Source organism: Daucus carota, chromosome 4 (genome assembly GCF_001625215.2).
Source record: "Daucus carota subsp. sativus chromosome 4, DH1 v3.0, whole genome shotgun sequence".
NCBI classification, from domain to species: Eukaryota; Viridiplantae; Streptophyta; class Magnoliopsida; order Apiales; family Apiaceae; genus Daucus; species Daucus carota.
In genome coordinates this window covers 45,178,421-45,199,062 of record NC_030384.2, presented here as the reverse complement: position 1 = coordinate 45,199,062, position 20,642 = coordinate 45,178,421, and the positions used below count along the sequence as shown (strand labels likewise).

Sequence of the window (20,642 nt, the reverse complement as noted above, 5' to 3'; positions counted from 1 at the left end):
GCCTTAAACGAATATGAATAGTTCGTGAACTTAACCGAATACGAATACGAATACAAATAACTATTCGGATAATAAACGAATACAAATCCGAATATGTATATTTAAACCGAATACAAATACAAAAACTATAGTATTCGTTTCGAATTCGTTTCGTTAACACCCCTAGTACACTGTACACATTGAGCTGTATACACTATGCACATTGGGAGGTGTGCATTTTAAAATTTTCTGACTCATTTAAAAATTTCTGATTAATTTTAAATTATTTTATTGATTATTTATAATTTAATTAAAAAATTTCAATTTCCCTTTATAATAAATCTTCATATAAATTCTGAATCAGTAACTCAATCAATTTATTCCTTTTTTGCTCTGTTCTAAAAGTCGGTGATTAATCACGACTAATAACTGATTAATCCATGTTCCGTAACTCGTCGAACTGATTAAATCTCCAATTAATCACTGATCAACCCGATTAATCCCCGATCAATTCAATTAATCTCTGATTAGTCCTTATTCCGTGACTTCACCGATTAAGTCTGATTCCCGCTTTTTGCAATACTGAGTGGGTGTTTGTTTAATGCTTATAAGTCCAGCTTCTGGATTATAAGTTACGAGCACTTATTCGTACCGTTTGTGTAATAAGTCAAGAAGCACTTATAAAAAGTTAGGAATGCTAGCTTTTGTTTCAGGGATTCTACTTATTTCCCAAACACTTTAATCACTTATAAGTCTTATCTTGCTTCTAACTTCTACTCCATTTATTGCACTTACCCAAACAGCCCCTGCTTCTAACTTCTACTCCATTTATTGCACTTACCCAAACAGCCCCTGATTTTTTGAGATATCATGACCGAGAGCAGAGACATCGTGGCCCGTGTAATTTGAACTCATCGAATAAGCCATGGTCTATGGAATAATACGAACTCTCACTGCTTACAATTAATGAAAGTGTACTAGCAAAAGTAAACTATACGAAATGAAGTGACAATGTACATGGGGTACCTGCACTTTAGCAGCTCAGCTAAACAAACAAACACAGGCAAAAGCCAAACTTGTCCAGACCCACTCAACCAAACAGTTAAAGCTCAGTAGCTCACTCTACTTTAATCTCGTCTTACAAATCTATTGCCAAATGCCAACCCCAAAATTTTACGTAAATAATACTCCCTCCGTCTCAATTTATATATCACGTCAATTTTTCAAAAAATATTAAAAACTACAAAAATTTATAAAATATATGTAAAAAATTAAAATAATAAATGTGACGTCAAGAATTAGTTAGTATTTTAGTACACACTACCGAAGGGATGAAATGGAGGTGTGGGGAATAAAGGGGTTGGTGTTACATATGTTCTGGGAGAATCTTTGTAACTCTTTTGCTTTTATCTACTTTTATGCATTCACTTCACTATAATGTGATGAAGTGAGTCCCTCAAATCCAAAGCACTGAAAATGATAACGTGTTTGAAGAGTCTGTCGGTTTCTTGATTTATGCTTCACCACCCTTTTTTTTTTATTTTTCCATACTTGACCATTTTTTTGGTTTTGTTAACCATTTTTCACTTTTTTTAATTGGTGGTCTCTTCACTGTAAATCACCCTTTCTCAAAAGCTTCCATGTTCAGTACATTATAGGGTCGGGTCTTTACTTTCTCCATAATGGGTCTCAATCTTTTCAGCTAGTTAGTGGAATTTTTGATTGAAGATGTTATCTTTGTTTTGGGTTTTTGCTCCCTAAGGCTTGTGGTTCACTAAAGCCAGCATTTTTAGTTGGTTTTAGGAGGTTTCTGATCAAGGGCTGCATCAGAGACTTTCTGTGGTTTATTTGGTTTTACTTACTATTTCCAGCACACTACTTTAGCTGGGATTCAAACCTCATTCCAAAAGAGACCCTCAAGCCAGGGTTTTCTTTGGTTTTTGCTCCTGAGAGAGGTAAGCTTTTCAAGATTTCAGTTTCATGTTTGAGTGTTGTTACTGTTTTTGTTGATATAGTCAAAATGCACTATGATTGTAAGGTAGGACATGTCAAGATATAAACTTTCTATGCATGTGCATCTGTACATCCTGATGATGACATCTCCTCCAGATTGTGTTTAATTGTACAAATTATAAAACACTGCTGGTGAAATTTGATTATGTTATAGTAGGTAATAGGTAATAGATTTTTCATTTTGCCCCCAACTAGTACTAGATACATGCTCAATCCTTGTAAAAAAGAACTAACAAAATGCTATGCTTCCAAGCTTCTAATATGTTGTTCAATTTTTGTAGTTGCTGAAATGGGAACAAGTTTTAGAAGTTCAACACTTCTACTTCTCCTTGTTTTGACAAATTCATTCTGTCATTCGGAGCTGCAGCCATCATCCGAAACCCAAACCCTTTTGACAATTCAAAGCCTTCTCGGCTACCCAGATGTTCTTAGCAGCTGGAAAAATAAGACAGATTTCTGCAATATTGAACCAACTTCATCTGTTACTGTTGTATGTTATGAAGGTAGCATTACTCAGCTGCATATTATTGGGGAAAAGAGTGCTCCTCCGTTGCCTAGAAATTTCTCCACGCCTTTGTTTGTTAATACACTTGTGAAGCTTCCTAGTTTAAAAGTCCTCACGTTGGTTTCCCTTGGTCTAAGGGGCCAACTGCCTGGTAGTATTTCAGGACTAACATCACTGGAAATACTCAATATTAGTACAAACTTTTTTCAAGGAGTGATTCCGCAGGAGATTTCGTCTTTGACAAATCTCCAAACACTTATACTTGATGACAATTTGTTCCATGGTAGAATTCCAGATGAGTTGAGTTCATTGTCTCTTTTGGCTGTCCTGAGTATGAAGAAGAATTTGTTGAATGGGTCGATGCCAGAATCATTTGGAATTTTGGAAAACCTTAGAGTCCTTGATCTTTCACGTAATAAACTTACTGGTTCAGTGCCTAATATTAGAAGATTGACAAACCTTCAAGTGCTTCAGTTGGGAGATAATTCTCTTGGACCTCAATTTCCTCAGATAGGTAGCAAAAAGATAATCACACTTGTGCTGAGGAGGAACAAGTTCCACTCTGCAATCCCAGACGAAGTGAGCTCTTTTAATCAGCTTCAAACTATTGATTTGTCTTTTAACAAATTTGTAGGACGTTTTCCACCTTCTTTGTTTTCCCTGCCATCAGTAACTTATCTAAACATTGGAGAAAACCGATTTACTGGAATTCTTTCTGTAGATATGGCCTGCAATGCGGCACTTAAATTAGTGGATTTATCTGGGAATCTTTTATCTGGTAGTTTGCCAAACTGTCTTCTCTCCGATCCCAAAAATAGGGTTGTTATTTCTGCTAATAATTGCTTAGCTAATGGAGAAAGAAGTCAACATGCCATCTCCTTTTGTAGTACTGAAGCTCTGGCTGTGGGAATCATACCTCATCACCAAAAGAAAAGGCAAGCCTCCAAGATGGTGCTGGCATTGAGTGTATCTGGAGGAATTATTGGTGTAATCATAATAGTTGCCCTAGTTTTCTTGGCACTGAGAAGAGTTCGTGGAACGCGTATAGTGAAATCACCTCCAGATAGATCAATGAAGGAAAAAGCATCTGCAGGAAACTCAAATTTGCATCCAGATGCAAGTATGCTTTCCTTTATATTAATTATTATATTATTTTCCTTAATTATTTTTGATAGTTACCATGCTGCTAATTACTTCAGAACAGGTCGGCAAGTTGATATAAAATTTCATTTTTATAAAATTTTTGTTTTTCCCAAATATTATCACAACTGAGTATTTTTAGGTTTCTGAATATAAGCTTTGTGTTAAGCCCTGTGTCATAGTAAGATATGTGATATACAAAAGATGCACTTATATAATCAACTTAAAGAGAGAACAATATGATGTACTTCGCTACACATTAATATCTAATATCTCTGAAGGACAATATTTGTCTGTTTGGCTTTTTGTCAATGAAGGGTATACAAGTAGAGCAATGAAGCTAGGAGCACTTGGTGTTCCAGCTTATCGGACCTATTCATTGAAAGAGCTCGAGGATGCAACTAATAACTTTGACACATCAGCTTTTATTAATGATGGTCCCTACAGTCAGGTATGGCAAAACTTACAGTTACAGAATGTCAAGTATATTGTCCCAGAACTATCATTATTTTCTGCTAATGTTCCAGAATGTTCTTATATGGATTGTGGTAGTTATTAATTAATGTATGATTTTCTCTTGGCTAAATGAGTTGCGTATAATAGCTTTTTCCTTCTGTGCTCAGATGTACAAAGGTCAGCTTAAGGATGGCATGGTCATCGCCATCAGGTGTCTCAAAATGAAAAAAAGCCACAGCACTCAAAGATTCATGCACCACATAGAACTGATATCTAAACTTAGAAATCAAAATTTGGTCAGTGCTCTTGGGCACTGCTTTGAGTGTTACTTGGATGATTCGAGTGTTAGCAGAATATTTCTGGTCTTCGAATATGTGCCACATGGAACACTAAGGGACTGGTTATCTGGTAAATGATATTCCTTTTTTGTTATTCAACTTCATATATATATTTTATAGATAACCCTTTAATCGAATTATGGTATGTAGATGGATAGGCACCGGGCTTCATATTTCTAATTTTGATGTGACTGATTGTCTTGAATACTTTGCAGTTAGAAGTAATAGGAAAAGGCTCACTTGGTCCCGACGCATATCAGCTGCCATAGGGGTTGCAAAGGGCATCCAATTTCTACACACGGGTATTGTGCCTGGCGTATTCACAAATAACCTAAAAATAACAGATATTTTATTGGACCAGAACCTTGTAGCAAAGATTGGCAGTCACAATCTGCCTATTATAGCACAAAATATGGGGAAGGTATAAAATTGTCTATTTGTTGTTACATATCCCTTCACTCCTACTTGAAGCTGAAGGTATTACTGGCTTAACAGGTAGGCAGTCAAAGAAGATCAAAAGAAGTTGATGCCACCAGGTCTGTTAAGATATTCTTTAGATGGCTTCATGCATAAATAAATGCATATAATAAATTTACAAGTATGAGAACAGGCAGGAGCCAAAAGTTGCAAGCCAGAAAAACTTTGCATGCATGGATCTAGATTTTTTCTTTTCAGCAACAGACAATATAAATTTTAATCAATATGGTTGACATCTATTTTAAGATGCGATGTAAGTTTTAGCTCCATGAAAGAAAAACTTGTTGTCTTGATGCATTTACTTAGCTCTGTACTTCCTCTAACGCCCCTCTTTAGTGCAACTTTGGTTTCTGCAAACTGCTTTCTGATCCTAGTTTTCAGCATATAAGCTTATTTCATCAACTGACTAATCCCTTCATGTAACATGTATGCTTGCCAGGATTCAATATCAGGAAAAATCTGATATTAAAGACCTAGGGGTGATACTACTAGAAATAATAGTTGGTCGAAATATCAGCACACAAAATGATGTGGAAATTGTGATGGACCAGGTAAAAGCATCTGATATATCAATTTAAAACCGGATATTCTGTAGATTTTTTAAAATACTTTCTTTATAATCTTCTCTTTGCTGTATCTACAAGTGATTCGTATATACAAGCCAAAACTGGCGACAAGTTGTTATTGCGTGAGTGTAGATAATAAGGCGGGAATCTTGTAGATGTTGCCTCTGCCAAAATTCAAACATGCATCACTCCCACGTTACGTGGGCTACTGGGCTCATAGTCATATTTACTGAATTTGCTAGCTAGTATTTAACACCTTACTGCAGATTTCAGTAGATACCAGTACTAATATTTTTTTTTTTTTGAGCCATGCAGTTACAAGCAAGCTTAACAGCTGACAGTGCAGCTCGAAAGAGCATGATTGATCCAGCAGTTCGAAATGCATATTCAGACGAATCTTTGAAGACAATGATGGAAATATCCAGCAGGTGTATGCTTAAGAATCCAGCTGATAGACCTTCCTTAGAGGATGTTCTGTGGAATTTGAGATTTGCTGTTCAGGTTCAGGACTCTTCTCAAAGCAGTGATGCTTCCCCAGATTCGCCTTTTCGAACTTCAGTTCCATGGCACTAAAATCCAGGTACCTGATCTTGACCTGTAACAGTGGTTTCTGGGAATACATTCTTTCAAGGTCACTTGACTATAAAGGGTAACTTATCTTTATGTTATCAGATTGCAATTATATGCATATATTCATGTATATGAAATGCATACTTGTTTTTGTCAATTGATTTTTGTATGCATTTCTATATTTGGATGTGCACAAGTAACCTTGAATTTCATTTAGTTTGACTCTTTACTTGGTCTCTGGATGCTATTAAAGCATAAAAGGTTCAATGCCTTTGTTTCTCCTGATAAACTAGCTTCACTAGAACAAAAAAGCTTGGGTAAAAATTAAATGTTGAGTAGCTAATATTGCTTTCCTTGTGATATAACAATTTCTTCAATCTGCAGGTATCACCAAGAATCTTCACCGGTCTGTTGGGACTTCTAGATTATATATCTCTATGTCATGACATGCTTGCATCACTGACCAGCCATCAGAATAGACAGGGATGAAATTTTTCCAGTTATTTTTTCTCTCTGTATATAAGTTTGTAGATTACAAGTCTGAAGGAGTTCATAGAATACAAGAACTGCCTGATTAGACTAATGCTGTGCACCAACCAATATATTGAGGTCAAATTTTCGGATTGCAGTTTTTCATCTAAAGTATATAACAGAAGTAATGTTGTGCATTAGTCACTACATTGAAGCCAAATCTTACTATTAACCTAAATCCATTATAAACCTGTAATTTTTCATATGCATTACTTTAGCAACTTTTCTTTTAGCTGAATCTAATTGAATACATTTTTATTTGAATCAAGATAAGTAAAATCGTCTTCCGTTAGTCTCATATATGCAGTCTTTATCTTTTACTTTTGCTTCTAATTTTCTTGCAACATTGAAGTGTATGGTAGATTAATTTTGGCGCCTTAGACGAATGGCTTCTTGCCCTAGGCGTGGCCATGTATATATATGGTTGTCTTGTTGGATGGTTGTGTTGTTGGATGGGGGTGCGGCTTCTCGACCTCTTGGATCACAATATATAAATGACACGTAAAGATAGAAAGTTGCATCGACACATGGATGCATGATGCGTCTGGTTCCCTCCATCAAACAACACACGCCACGGGCAGCACAAATCTTGTGGCCTCCCATAAGGAAACCATGCCTTCCATACAAGCTTTGTAACTGAAAAAACCATTACACTACATACCATACTTATGGTTCTAGTAACAAAAGCCTTGAACAAACCTGCATCTTTCTTCCTTCTTTTTCTTTTTTCTGTTACTAGTGCTATTATCATTTGTATACACTCCCTTTGCACGTGCAGCAGCTCACACCAAACTCTCTCACCAAACCAACCTTTTGCATCCTAGCTAGCTATATATCATAACTTACAATCCAGTGTAGCTCACGAGACTTGCATGTCTTTCTCATCACTTTACTTCATATAAAGAACCTCCCTTCCTCTGTTTCTCTTATATGATTATATGGCGGAGCTACAGAGTGAGTCCCCCTCTGACAGCCGTCGCAAGGGCGGGAACACAGGGAAACGTGTGGTTGAGGTAGCCGCGAGTGGCAGTGCAGCTCCTTGTGGAGCATGCAAGTTTTTGAGGAGGAAGTGTGTGAGTGGATGCATCTTTGCTCCGCATTTTGGGACAGACCAGGGAGCAGCTAGGTTCGCAGCAGTGCATAAGGTGTTCGGGGCAAGCAATGTGTCGAAGCTGCTGCTGAATATTCCTATGAACCGCAGGCATGATGCAGTGGTCACTATATCATATGAAGCTCAAGCCAGGTTGTCTGATCCTGTCTATGGCTGTGTCTCCACTATACTTGCTTTGCAGCAACAGGTTCATCCATCTCTCTCCTTATGCTAGCTTCTTCTTCAATTGTTTTTTTCTTTTAATAATTAAAAACGCTCACGCACCATTTAAACCATCTATCTCCCGTGCAGAGCAAGAGTGATACCATCGTCTACGTACATTGTTTGATCTAATAATATTCTAGATGATCAGGAATATGATTAAATCCTACGTTCTTGCGTACACATAAACACAGAGTCAACTTTCTCTCGTCTCGTGGACGTTTTCTCCCCAAACGAAAGAGAACGAATGTGTTTGTAGCATTTATTATAATTTTGAGTTATGCATACTTGTTCAAATTATTCATTTATTTTCGCATTTCCAGCAAAAGAGAAAAACGAACGTCCAGTTTAGTTCTTTCGTCGAGCAAGATCAAAATCAAGTCTTTCAAATTACTTATCCTAAAATTTTTTATGATCAACAGACCTAAAATTCAAACAGAGGGAGCAAAAGACTAGCAAACTATAATATTAATATACTCTATATTTTTTAAATTATTCTTTTAGTTGTATCACGGACAAATAATTTGAAACGGAGGCAAGTAGATATTTGTTTGTTTTGATACATAATTGCCTGAACAATTACCGGCGATATACCACCTTTAGTGATCTTTCCACCAAATAAGTCGGGAAGTGCTCTTTGAGTTTCAGTAATCGATCTACCACAAGCTTCTAGTATCTACCACTTCATTTTAATTTTTACCTTGACATGTAGTACTAAAATGCAGAACATCAATGACCACTACACTAGAAAAATAAATTAGCATCCAATTTTCAGATCAACTATTTCTTTGTTGTTGAGGTATAGGTGGCAGCTTTAAAAGCTGAGCTGGCGCTGGTTCAAACCCAGTTAATAAACAGTCAGGTGGCGGTAGCGAATGCTTTTCAAAGCGCACAGCAACAACAGCAGCAACACCAGCACCAGAACATTTCCATCATGCAGCCAGCATACTCCAACAACTCCTCCGCTTCCAACAACTTCATTAACTTGAGAAGCTTCAACCCTGGGTTGGAACTCGTAGGCGAAACTACGGTACCCACCACCCAAAGTTTTGAGCCTCTTCAACTTTCCCAGCCGCCCCAAGATGAGTTGGAGGAAGATGGGGATGAAAATCATGATCCATCACTGGCGGTTGCAAATCAGATGATTCACTCTGCGTAGTTTAATTCCCTTTTTTCATATCTGCAAATAAAATCCAAATGTGCTTGTGAGCATAATCACCATGTAGACAGAAACATATCTTTATAAATGCATACCTGATAAAGACAACATATGTCCTTCTACCAGTCAGCTCTGGGCTATAGAATGTAGAAATTCGTATATGTTATGTTTCTGGAACATGCATATCCACAGTTGGCATATGCATAGATAAATCCGGTAAATCTTATATCAAAAATAAAATAAAATAAGGATATCAAATACAACATAGAAATGTTGACCATCAGCCGACACTCGGACAAAGAAATGTTTAACGTTATAATCAGTTAAGGTAACAATCAGTTTCAAGTTTAAGAGGCGGTCCATAAAGCCTCGAGAGAAGCTGTGGAGGATTTCTTAGAAGTATTGGCACAGACATTCATGTTCAAAGACTTGTTGCCCCTTCCACAGCTCCCACCGATCTTGCCCACTGGATGATTTGTTCATTCAGTGGCAACACTTGTATAGTTCTGACATCTTCATCATTCTTGTTCATTATAGAAGTTTGGGCATATAGAATCAGTGAGGCCTCATTGAGGAAAAACGTCATTGTCAAAGAGCAACTGCCACTTCACCATCACCCAGTTACCACCCAACAAGTGTTGTGACTGATGCAAAACTTAATTTACTGTAATGTCAGTGGATAAATAAGGTGACAACTATCAATCTTCTTCAATAACTGAAATCATGTTTGCTCGGAAGGCAGGATTCCGACACAACAGGAGCTACCACAAAAACACTGCAAGCCTTTCTTGTTAAGTCTTATATCCCCATAACTGAAAGTAAGCTCTTCACCTTCTAGTATGTCCTTGGATGCAAAAAAGCAAAGCCGTGGTAGCAAAGCTCCTGAACTTCGCACTAAAACTGTTGAAAGATTTCCTCCGTCACAAGAATGGTTGATGAACCTCGCGAAATTGCCTACCCTTGTGGCATCAATATTGATCCTCATACAAGCATTTCCGGATGGAAGATGCTCCCTCACAACTAGAAGAGCTGGAAAAAACTTACCGCCCTGTGCAAGTTTGTCGTATGTTTGTTGCCTCAATCTTGCTTCTTTTGTTGTCAGAAGTTCACCTGATTGTCACGGAAGAAATGACTTTCAGTCACCAATTTAAAAGAAAGAGGCATATATCAGCAGGGCAGCATGCTCACTAATTATAATTTATGAGAAAAGGAAAAATATTAAAGTAATAAACATAATGAGAGAAAACATATTTTTCCTACTCGTTGGAAAAATATAATTAACCCCCTATATCTAATATATATAACGCATTCTGCTATTTATGGAAGAAAAGTAATGCAAAAGCATTTCCTCTATTATGAATTTTATCATTGTCAGAGGTATATTTGATCTTAAGCTTAAGTAATAGTATTGCGCTAGGAACATAGATTATCAAGAATTTCTTAGTTTTATTCTGAGGGCACTAGAGAGGTGTTTATCTTTTACTGTAGAAGATTAGGAATAGTAACTATTAAGAAGTGAAATCAATTAAAATCAGTTTCCTTCTAATTAGAATTTTACTTATTCTGTTACTCGTAAGATGACTATTTAAAAAGTTATAACCTTCATTATATTATAGAATATGAATATGTATTGATTGAGTATATTTGTGAATAAACTCAAGTTTCACTCGGGGTGGTCACACACCTATATGGCTATATATACATAAGTAATATACAATTTGACAGCTTCCTTGAGAGTGAAGGTTATAAACGACGCTTAATTTTTTCTGGATGTTACTACTAATGGGCAATAATGATCCCTGTAGCTTCAGTTGGAATATAAAAAGTAAAAACAAAAACTGAGGCAATTTTATATTAGTTTTCTGTTCATACAAATATGTTCTGATTATTTCAAAAACAACAAACATCAGCCACTTGATATGAACTATTACGGACTTATGTTTTCATCCTGCAGATCCAAGCGCAAATGAACCCAATACATTCTTTCACTAAACAAACCTAATACATTCTTTTTTCTCACTAAATAATAACAACATCGAAAAAGTACCTGTGACAGAAAAACAGTCATGAATCGAATACCATCATCTAGATACTCATCATAAACTTCAATATGCAACTAGATGCATACACTGAAATTTTAAATTTTTGTTTTCAATTAATATCTTATTAAAACATTTAACAACAACTGCATAACAAAAAAGCACAAAAAACAGATTGCAACTTAGAAAATCTTGACATTCAAAAAACACGAAGGCACACAAACCTGCATACTCACATACGAAGTTCCCTTGTTTAATAACTTGATTCGAAAACAAACCCCAGCCCTTTCTTTCGTCTTTCACAATCTTAACCTTGACATCAATTCCCTTCTGAGTCAACCGATTCCCACACTCCAACTCACACTTACAACTCGGTCCGCATTCTCGACTCAGCTCCGGCGCACTCATTTCCCTACACGGGCACTCCAATTCCACATCACACCTCTCACATCCACACCCGCACGCATCCCTCACAACAACAGTATCCACAAACAAACCGGGTCGGGTCACCCGGTTCCCGCCCCATGGCTGGCGCCCCGAAAAAGAGGGATTAAAAGCTAGGGTTTGGGTGGGAGTGTAATTGAAGTAGGCGTAAGGCTGGTCATCGACGGTGTTGACGAAGGGGATTGGGAGGTTCTCGAATGTTCTAGAAGCGTCGGAGATTCGGGCGGTAGTTATGGATTTTGCGATTGAATTTAGGGTTTTGCAGGTTGAGGAAATCGAGGCGAGCTCTGTGGGGTCCAGCCATGGGAAAATGATATGGGCGCAGTGAAACAAAGAAGCGTATGCTTTTTGGCTTTCATCTATTTTGCAAACCTTTTCCTTCATTACAAATTACAAGTCGCAAACTATGAGGAGAGCGTATATATAGGTTACCATTAAGGACCGTTAAAATTCTTATTTTTTCACGCGTCTTCTTTTTATTGAATCTATTATATAATATTACCTTTCTTTTCTTTTCTTTTATTTTTGACAAGATTTGTCTCTACACACTTTTGTTCTCGTTTTCTCCCATACAAGTTTTAAAAAGTAAAATATAACTATATTTAATATTTGATTAATTCTTATATAAAATTAATTACATTTAAATTTATATATTTATAAATAATGTATCCAAGTAATGTTTTTAAAGATATATAAGCTGCACACAAAAATTTACTAGTTCAGTTCACCATTAAGGTTAAGAAGTAACCACCAAATTCAAATAACAATCTCGACTAGAACTCATAATTATTTTAAATTATTCTTGTTATAATTGGTTCTTCACTATACTTAATTTCATATTGTTACTGTAATTCTCTGATCACAATTTTCCTGGTTTTTCATTGTTTTTAATTAGGGCCGGCTAGCCTGACCTGCAGCACAACAAAAGAAATTGTCGAACTCCCAATTTCTTGTGTGTATTCAAGTGAAAAAATCAGCCAGCTGAATAGTGTTAAGAAGGCATAGCTGTATCATCATATACAGAGTGGGAATGTTACAAACTTGAACCATCCCAATTTAACTAATTTTATCTTCAACTAAAACCTATAACTGGCTTTACTATATAGTATCGACTATCAAAATGTTGTTACCAAACCTATACCCAGCTCCTCCGCAAGCTCATCCCATACAGGAAGAAGTGTCAATGCAACAAGGAAAATGAAGATTGCAAGCACCGTTTGCCTCCAAGTCCCGACCTCTGAAACATCATTCAGACATGGTTTCTCTGGTGTCCTCTGTGCATGTAATTTTGTCATGAATTATGCATATACAAACTCATATTCAACTGTTTCTGTAGCAACAGATAATATAATTCATATTTGAAACTAATATTGAGCAATAATAGAACTAGTACCTGACAGATAAGCACGTACAAACCCCAAGGAAGTGATAATGGCCCACCAAGCTGAGAGGACAAAATTAAGTAATTCAGTAAGAAATAGCTAATCGCCTACTTGTAGAACTTCTTCCTCAAACTACTTGGAGCTGGGATACACCATGTAGATATATATAACTCTAGAAACAAGAGCCAAGCGATTGACCCACTTTAAAATTTTTACATCCCAGCTCCAAGTAATCAGTCAATTCAGATTTTAGACTGACAAAGAAGTAAATCTTCTGATGTGGTGCTTTATTGCATTCTCAGACCAGATAATACTATCATGACACTCAGCAGTCAGTTTAGCAGAAGTCGATGGTGCAAACAAGATCTAGATACCCAATCAGTACACTATAATTCTTGACTAATTAAAATCCTGCTTAGCCGTCTGATAAAGACTACACCCATATCTAGAGGAATCGGGTGAGATTTAAATTCACTTAGTAAAATACTGAATCAATGGCTTCCATACAGACCATCACATAATACATGAAACTGAATTTGAATACAGCAATGCCAGGTGCATAACAAACAAACTAATGAAGGAAAGACGTACCACTCCCAATCCAAGCAAACAATAAGTGGCTAAACCAAATCCAACCAGAGAATTTTTGCCAAAAGCTCCCTGTCAAACATAAACATGTCTGAAGTGTTATGTACAGCGGACATATGGTAATGTTCAAAAAACTGATTGTCTACCATTTAAGATTTAGATTTTTCTCAGTCATTAACAGATGTTACTCCGAAATAATAACTTTGGAACGACAAGTTTCATACTTACAAATATTGTTTGTTTACTGCAAAGTGAAGTTGGAATACATAATATCAGAATCAATCAGATACTAGTATACTACAGTAGGGCAATTGTTGTTTGTCATCCATTCACATGTATTAAACCAGTAAATATAAGAAGTATCACTTAACTGTCATGTGTGTAAGAAGTGTGGTCGCAGTCCAAATGGCAAGAATGCAACATTATATACAATTTCAATCTCCTAACTGCAGTACTAACTTAAACAAGAGAACATAAATCATAGTGGATACCTGCACAGCCCTTCCACCGTCAAGGCACCCAATAGGAAGCATATTAAGAGCTGATGTAGTTAAACCACACCTGTTAAGGACATGAGCTCTGAGAAAATATTAACTTGCATGGGCACACAATTTTCATTTAATTACATTTTATCTATTCCATTTGTAGGGTATTTGGATATCTATATTGAAGCCAAGTATCTCTTTTTCGAATATTGTGATGTGTCAGATGTTGTAGGTACGGGACTGGGGAAGTAAGAAAGCAATCAGAATAACATATTACCAGCCTGCAATAACGAGAGGATGGATTGGAACTGTAGCCGCATGCATTGTTCTGCAAATTTTATGTAGTGGTTAGATATTGTGTCAGAAAAGGATCTGGCATATTTTCTGCAGAACAAATTTTTAAATTAATTTTCATGCACATAATATTTAGCTTAATATGTTATCTATCTTTGAGTAAGCAGATATTAAGGATCCTGTACAGGCCATATGTAGCAACTTACAAGACAAAAAGGTACCACAACAATTTTATTATAAAGCAGACAATTCACCAGTCAGTGAACTAAAGCAGCAAAGAAGGAACATACGCATAACCAAGACTAGCTCTGCTAATGAGACCAAGTAGCAAAGACCCTTGGAAAAGCATGCTGGGAACTTGAACCATATCTCGTGCTGCATCTGGATTTGATGAAAGCAGCAGTCCAACAGCAAACATTGAAAATGAGAGAACCGCACCCGCAAATGGCCCTGCTAATGAAATGTCGACTTGTGTCTTTCGATCAGGAAGAATAGATTTGAACTGCACAGACCATGAAAGGAATTATAGATTAAAAAAAGACAAATAAAAAACACCTACTTCTTATCAAAGGAGTGTAATTTAATTTAAATAAAAGACAGCAAAGAAGTGCCTATGCTATTTTAATTTTCCGATTATTGTGTCACCACAAAGATATAGGTATCTGTAGGTTCATTTCTATGTGTATAAAAGTATAATGGAGAAATATATATATATATATATATAACGTAAACTCATATATATAATTATAATCATTTAGGTGGGCCATTATATAAGCCAAGAATATAATTGAAATAGCCTATCTTTCCTAAAACGCTGCTGCCATACAAAATTAATTCAAATCAAATCCTAATATAGTTTAAGTAAGGACTTAATAACATCAACCAAGTATCAAAATAAAATTTTAAAATTAAAGCATAATTCTAACAGTAGATATAAAGTGAAGTAGGAAAAAAAATGTAAGGACAGTGAAGAGTTTATTAGGGCAATATTTGCAAGTTTACCTGAGTTATTGCTCCAAAGCTTCCGAGAGTAATATTAGGGATAAAGAAAGGGATACTCAATTTCACATTTTTTGGGAATGCTGCAAGAAAATGTCCTACTTCCTGCAGGAAATAAACCCCTTTTATGTACAAATGTAACATGTGAAACTGAAGATTAGGTGTACAGAGCTTCGAAGGAACAGATGCAACTGAAAGTCTGAAATACAGGTAACTTAAATTCATCGTGAAAAATTGTTTAAATACTAGATGGGTTGAGTCATTCTCAAACTATTGTGAAAAAATGTTTAAATGCTAGATGGGAAGACGCGATGACATATTCCATAACATATAACTAGCATATGATAGCAAGTCATGAGAAGCAAATAGTCATTTTCATAAGTTCGTATTATAATCTGTAGTTAAACCTAACTATTAGAACAAGAAACTGAACATTTGGATGCAAGAACTAAGAAGACAATTTTGGATATTCCCTGATGTGCAAACAAGATAAGAATATGACCTAATGCGTGAATTTGCAAAAGAAACATAACAGGTTAATGGTGGGGAATGCATGAGGACATTATATCAACATGGTGTTCAGACATATCAGTTCATTACACTATTTGCTTGCTGCAGATTTACACATTGCAACAAAAATCTATGCTAATAAGGTTTACATTGATGTTTAAACATGAAAGCCAATAATGTCAATAAGAAAAAGTGAAGTATGATTTTACAAGTAATACAAATACGATTTCTATCAATGGAAAGTCATATACAATACCTATTAATCACTTGGCCACCTGACAATTAAAGTTGTCTTAATTTCTGCCCCCACACATTTTATCATAATAACTGTGTAGCGACTAGCAAGAGAGTAAAAACACGGGATGTGAATCAATATACTGTTTTAAGGGAGAGGTACGACGTAGGTAGTTATGCTCCTGTTTAGGGAATAATAGTAATTTGAGGTCTCTGGCTCTTGGGAGATAACAGGGGGCAAAAATCAAAATGACATCAGTGCTATCTCAGAACCATCACTTGCTCCGAATTTAAGTAGTGGCAACCAAAACAATAGTAATAATGATATCAACAGTAGTATCATCCCTTTTCCTTCCAATTGTAGACCAAACATTACAGTTAGAAATCATAATGACATCTACAGCAATCCGTGAGCCTTAGAAGCATTAGATCCAATAGGTACTAAACCAAAACACATAATCTTACTAGTCACAGGACTACAAGGTATAACTAAATTGTTTCTACAGAAAACACCAAATAAAAAAGAAGCAATCGAGAAAATATTCCTTACGTGAAATATCTGAATCCCCAACACTCCATATGCCAGGGGTAGAGCAGACTCTACAAAAGGGAATAAAAGCTGCATATCTGGTGGTTCAATGGCATCGGGATCTGTGAAGTACTTAACTATCTCCGGTGGAAGCCGATTAATCTGCAAGACAAATATGAAGTGCACATATATTGCTCAGTTATAAAGTGAGCTAATGAGTCAATGAAAAGTATGCATGTGTGTACACACACAGAAAAGAAAAACATCACTGATTAGGTAATACTTGGGGCATTGGCATACTTGAGATGCAATTCCAAGCTCCACAGAGGAACCTATCGTGAGTAGGAACAATAGGAGCGCAATGACATACTGCCATAGTGTTGTTGGCCCTGGTTCGGAAACATCTTTTCGCAACATACCAAAGCTAATTCGTGGCCCACCGCGTGGATCTGGACCTTCTGAATTAGGTTCCTCCACCATAAATAAGTTATACTTGTCGCCCATAATTTCTGCAAGCTGACTCTGGAGTTTTGCAAATACTTCTTCCCTGTTGCCTCTAAGATTGCCAAGAAAAAGAACACCCTCGCCAAGGTCTCCAAATGGCTCTTCTTTGGTCACCCAGAAGGTGGAATATCCAAAAAGCTTTTCCTTAATAAGCTTCACATCAGCAGGATCAACCTTTTCTGGTCCCAGCAATTCCATCAATTTGAAAGAGTCAACTTGAAAACTATTGTAGGATGGCCCCACAAAATTTGGTGGCTGAATGGACAACTAGCGCATTAGACTCAAAGTAACAGTACTTGGCTAAGTAAAATACTGATGCCACTTGACATATGATATTGGCATGGAGTTGTACATCAAAAATGTTCATTTTTTGCTGAACTAAGGCACAGCACGTAAATGAAGTTATAAGTAACTTTAACCAATTCCTCAGTTCTATACAAAATGATGCTGTAGGGTACCACTTAAAGTCTTTTGACTTTGTGAGTTGAGGTTTCACGATGTCCAGTTCCTTTCAACTTTTCAACATTTACAGAAAACCTTATGAACTATAAATGAGAAGTTCAGCTCAATAATATACGAATCACTCGGAATCAGGTTTCAGCAAAATTTTGTGGATCAGTTGAGCTTAAGCACACTGCAACTTGGGTAGAAAGGTTGCAAGCAAAATTATTTATAAGCTCATGAGCATGACCACTTAGTAGGCTCGCATACAAAAATTCTTTGATCAATTATGACCGATACATGTATCATACTTTTAATCAGAGTATTCTCTCCACTTCAATTCACGCTATAAGTTTGAATATTCAATGTCCTTCATGTATTAAACATTAAATTAAATTATCTTGGTTTCCATGAGGTGAGCTCATGAGCACAGTAAACAAGTTTCTTGTAAACACAACTGGCAGACAACATGAGCAGCTCACCAGCAAAGCTTTTAAGAAAAAATAAACAACCGCAGCTTCTTTCCTAATACTAGCTGAACATAAAAAAAATTGAGCTTGAACCCCCTCGGTCTCAGCTTCGCCCCTATAAACCTTAAACCGTAAAATGCATAAACCAAACTAGCTCATATATTTAAAAACACAAAGTAGCACCTTCACATACATCATAAGTTATAATAATATTCCCTAATCCCTAATTACATTAATTTAAAAACCCTAATTAAAGCAATAAACAAATGAACAGATATGAAAGGAACTAACCCCTGAAGAAAATGACACGGATGCTTTATCTTCTTTAATCCCATTGTCCCTCTCCTCCTGCTCCACTTTACTCGACTCCACAGTCGCCAAGTTCGAATCTTTATTCAACTTCCCATCTTCACCATCATCACTAACACTATTATTACCATCATTACTAGAATTAAACGTCTTAAATGTATCACCAACAAAACCCTTTTGGGGAAACAATCTATTTTGTCGGCACATAAAACAATGATTCAACGAGGAAGCTTTTGCTTTGCTTCCCAAGATTGTAATAGAATTACTAGAAATTATGCCCTTTGGTCTTGTGTAGAAGTTCAAATTTAATGTGCCCAGACTGCAGCTTGTAAGAGTTCCCATTGAGGTGGCCCAGACAGCTGTTAATGTTGTTGTATGTATGTGAATGAGGTTGTAAGTATGTGTTGATGTTGAGGTTGTAAGAAGAGGAGTGGGTGTTTGATTTTTAGAAGATGGAGTGAGATGAAAGAGGCAAAGAGAGAATCATTCCTTGTTGTTCGTTTGGCTGTGAGAAACAGAAACCCATATCTTCTTTTGCTCTCGTCTCTAATTTTTTTTATACAAAAAATTAAAATATCTCTGCTCAGTCTACGAAATTAGAATATCATATACTAAAATATTATTTATTTATATTTTAGAGTGGTTAAAAATCGTTGATCTAAGATTTAAGGTCGGATTCATTGTAAACACACCGGTGAAATAAAGCATCTTCCTGAAATAATATATTCTATCACAATAATTTTAAAAATTAATTACATAATGTTTTCAAGTATAATAAAATATTATGATTAGTTTAGTTTAGTCAGTGTTCTAAAAATCTCCGATTTAACCGATTAATTCTCGATTAATCCCCTGCAAGGTCGGTCACCGATTCGATTTTTGAAATCCGATTAATCCTTATATATATTTCTTAATCGAATTATATATGATAAATTAATAAATTTAAAATACTATATTACTTTGAATATGAATAATTATAGAGTTTATAAATATAGTAAATATATTTGTTACTAAATAGCTAATATAATAATAACTAAATATTAAATAATATTTTAATATTAAAATAAATCCGATTTTCACTCCAATTAATCCCCGATTTCCGATTAATCCCTGAATCGGTAGTTCAACCGATTAGGTCCGATTCCCCATTTTGTAACACTGACTTTAGTTTATATATCAACAAATTTACATAATTATTGTCTACACGATTTTATTCAATTGTTTTTGCAAGTTCTTCAATCCCGTTTTATATGTCTGTGTAAGAAAAATAAACTTTACTAAAATATTTGATTCATAGTAGACAATGAAAAAAAATTCTCAACTATTTTCTCAGTCCCCTTAAATTATATACATATATAATTGAGAGTCCATCACGTATTTTAAAACTCTTATATAATCTAATTTCATTAACTATTAAAAAAATTTACTTCTTAATAAAAATACAATATCTTAATTTTTATTCAGAAACAAAAAAATTAAATATAACCATATTTTTATAAAAAATTTGATATACATATCAAATAACGAAAAAATATAAAAAAACTGGAACTGATGGAATAACATTTGATAAAGATTGAAAAAATTTCAATTGAGATATGTAAAAATAGAGATGAGGAAATGTCATAAAGTGAAAAAAGAAATTTAAATAACATTATTCTTGGACATAAATGAAAACTGAATAAAAGACATGTTTATGTTTAGGAACATATAGTTTCCTCTCAATCAAAGACCTCACGAGAATGTTAATGCGATTATTTCTCTAAGGTCGGGAAATCAAGTGGATAACAAAGTTGGTGAGAACGTTAATGAAAATGAGGAGTCGATTCCTAAAACAAATCCTTCTTTGTCTAGCACTAATCATGACAAACCCGAATGTTCTAGAGTCCGTGAGTCTATGAGTGAACCTAGTCCTGGGCCCATTTCTCAAAAGCCCAACGAAGAAGTTTATAAGCCAAAGGTTCCTTACCCACAAAGACTCATTCGCCCTAAACAATCGGCCCAATTTAAATTCGCAATTAAGTATGGATTTCAAGAATTGTAGTTACATTGCGACTTTTGTACCGGGTCTAGCAAATTTGAAATAAAATATCATAAAATTCATAATTTTTGAAATTTAATCACAATTTTTTTAAATCTTGTGAATTATAAAAAAAAATTTAGAAAATATGTTGAAAAAAGAATCTCACAAAATTCATTATTTTACAAAATCCAAACAAGTAGTCAGTGTTTTTTTCACATCAAACAGATTTTTTATAAGGTCCTGAAAATTATAAATACAATTAAATTTCAACTAAATATTGCCAAAACTTTAGAATAACTTAAAATTCTAATTATCACAATTCCAACACATTTTTCAAAATGAAAAGTT

At 35.4% G+C, this 20,642-nt stretch overlaps 4 protein-coding genes across 5 annotated transcripts; 2 read left to right on the top strand and 2 right to left on the bottom strand.

Moving 5' to 3' along the window:
• The first annotated feature begins 1,551 nt into the window (after positions 1 to 1,551).
• LOC108218430 (probable inactive leucine-rich repeat receptor-like protein kinase At3g03770) lies at positions 1,552 to 6,672 on the top strand. Its single transcript, XM_017391358.2, has 9 exons — positions 1,552 to 1,934; positions 2,274 to 3,617; positions 3,955 to 4,088; positions 4,261 to 4,501; positions 4,647 to 4,852; positions 4,927 to 4,967; positions 5,348 to 5,459; positions 5,790 to 6,054; positions 6,429 to 6,672. The coding sequence occupies exons 2-8, from the start codon at positions 2,282 to 2,284 to the stop codon at positions 6,045 to 6,047; spliced, it is 2,328 nt and encodes a 775-aa protein (XP_017246847.1). The 5' UTR covers positions 1,552 to 1,934; positions 2,274 to 2,281; the 3' UTR covers positions 6,048 to 6,054; positions 6,429 to 6,672.
• A 720-nt stretch (positions 6,673 to 7,392) lies between these two features.
• On the top strand, positions 7,393 to 9,175 carry LOC108218433 (LOB domain-containing protein 20). The gene is made up of 2 exons (XM_017391362.2): positions 7,393 to 7,873; positions 8,693 to 9,175. The coding sequence occupies exons 1-2, from the start codon at positions 7,514 to 7,516 to the stop codon at positions 9,044 to 9,046; spliced, it is 714 nt and encodes a 237-aa protein (XP_017246851.1). The 5' UTR covers positions 7,393 to 7,513; the 3' UTR covers positions 9,047 to 9,175.
• Positions 9,176 to 9,250: 75 nt separating this feature from the next.
• On the bottom strand, positions 9,251 to 11,950 carry LOC108218432 (histone-lysine N-methyltransferase SUVR3). 2 transcript variants are annotated; one of them, XM_017391360.2, is made up of 2 exons: positions 11,310 to 11,950; positions 9,251 to 10,156 (listed from the first exon to the last, which is right to left on the bottom strand). In XM_017391360.2, exons 1-2 carry the CDS (start codon positions 11,911 to 11,913, stop codon positions 9,768 to 9,770), a joined length of 993 nt encoding a protein of 330 aa, XP_017246849.1. In that variant the 5' UTR covers positions 11,914 to 11,950; the 3' UTR covers positions 9,251 to 9,767. The 2 variants fall into 2 exon arrangements, with proteins under 2 accessions (XP_017246849.1, XP_017246850.1); XM_017391361.2 differs by having other exon boundaries at positions 9,632 to 10,156; positions 11,322 to 11,950.
• A 510-nt stretch (positions 11,951 to 12,460) lies between these two features.
• LOC108218431 (probable zinc metalloprotease EGY1, chloroplastic) lies at positions 12,461 to 18,864 on the bottom strand. The gene is made up of 10 exons (XM_017391359.2): positions 18,257 to 18,864; positions 16,851 to 17,309; positions 16,572 to 16,712; positions 15,281 to 15,382; positions 14,569 to 14,780; positions 14,262 to 14,312; positions 13,991 to 14,060; positions 13,503 to 13,571; positions 12,923 to 12,973; positions 12,461 to 12,803 (listed from the first exon to the last, which is right to left on the bottom strand). The coding sequence occupies exons 1-10, from the start codon at positions 18,614 to 18,616 to the stop codon at positions 12,645 to 12,647; spliced, it is 1,674 nt and encodes a 557-aa protein (XP_017246848.1). The 5' UTR covers positions 18,617 to 18,864; the 3' UTR covers positions 12,461 to 12,644.
• Between the last annotated feature and the right edge of the window lie 1,778 nt (positions 18,865 to 20,642).

What these genes read in the sequence shown, in the direction of transcription:
- LOC108218430 (XM_017391358.2), top strand. Translation starts at nt 2,282, where the DNA reads ATGGGAACAAGTTTTAGAAGTTCAACACTTCTACTTCTCCTTGTTTTG. An exon ending in AAAGAAGTTGATGCCACCAG is followed by an intron (nt 4,968 to 5,347) that starts GTCTGTTAAGAT and finishes TATGCTTGCCAG; the next exon opens with GATTCAATATCAGGAAAAAT. An exon ending in TGGAAATTGTGATGGACCAG is followed by an intron (nt 5,460 to 5,789) that starts GTAAAAGCATCT and finishes TGAGCCATGCAG; the next exon opens with TTACAAGCAAGCTTAACAGC.
- LOC108218433 (XM_017391362.2), top strand. Translation starts at nt 7,514, where the DNA reads ATGGCGGAGCTACAGAGTGAGTCCCCCTCTGACAGCCGTCGCAAGGGC. An exon ending in TACTTGCTTTGCAGCAACAG is followed by an intron (nt 7,874 to 8,692) that starts GTTCATCCATCT and finishes GTTGAGGTATAG; the next exon opens with GTGGCAGCTTTAAAAGCTGA.
- LOC108218432 (XM_017391360.2), bottom strand. Translation starts at nt 11,913, where the DNA reads ATGAAGGAAAAGGTTTGCAAAATAGATGAAAGCCAAAAAGCATACGCT. An exon ending in CTTCGTATGTGAGTATGCAG is followed by an intron (nt 10,157 to 11,309) that starts GTTTGTGTGCCT and finishes CGTGACAATCAG; the next exon opens with GTGAACTTCTGACAACAAAA.
- LOC108218431 (XM_017391359.2), bottom strand. Translation starts at nt 18,616, where the DNA reads ATGGGAACTCTTACAAGCTGCAGTCTGGGCACATTAAATTTGAACTTC. An exon ending in CCGTGTCATTTTCTTCAGGG is followed by an intron (nt 17,310 to 18,256) that starts GTTAGTTCCTTT and finishes TTGTCCATTCAG; the next exon opens with CCACCAAATTTTGTGGGGCC. An exon ending in ACGGTGGAAGGGCTGTGCAG is followed by an intron (nt 13,572 to 13,990) that starts GTATCCACTATG and finishes TATGTTTGACAG; the next exon opens with GGAGCTTTTGGCAAAAATTC.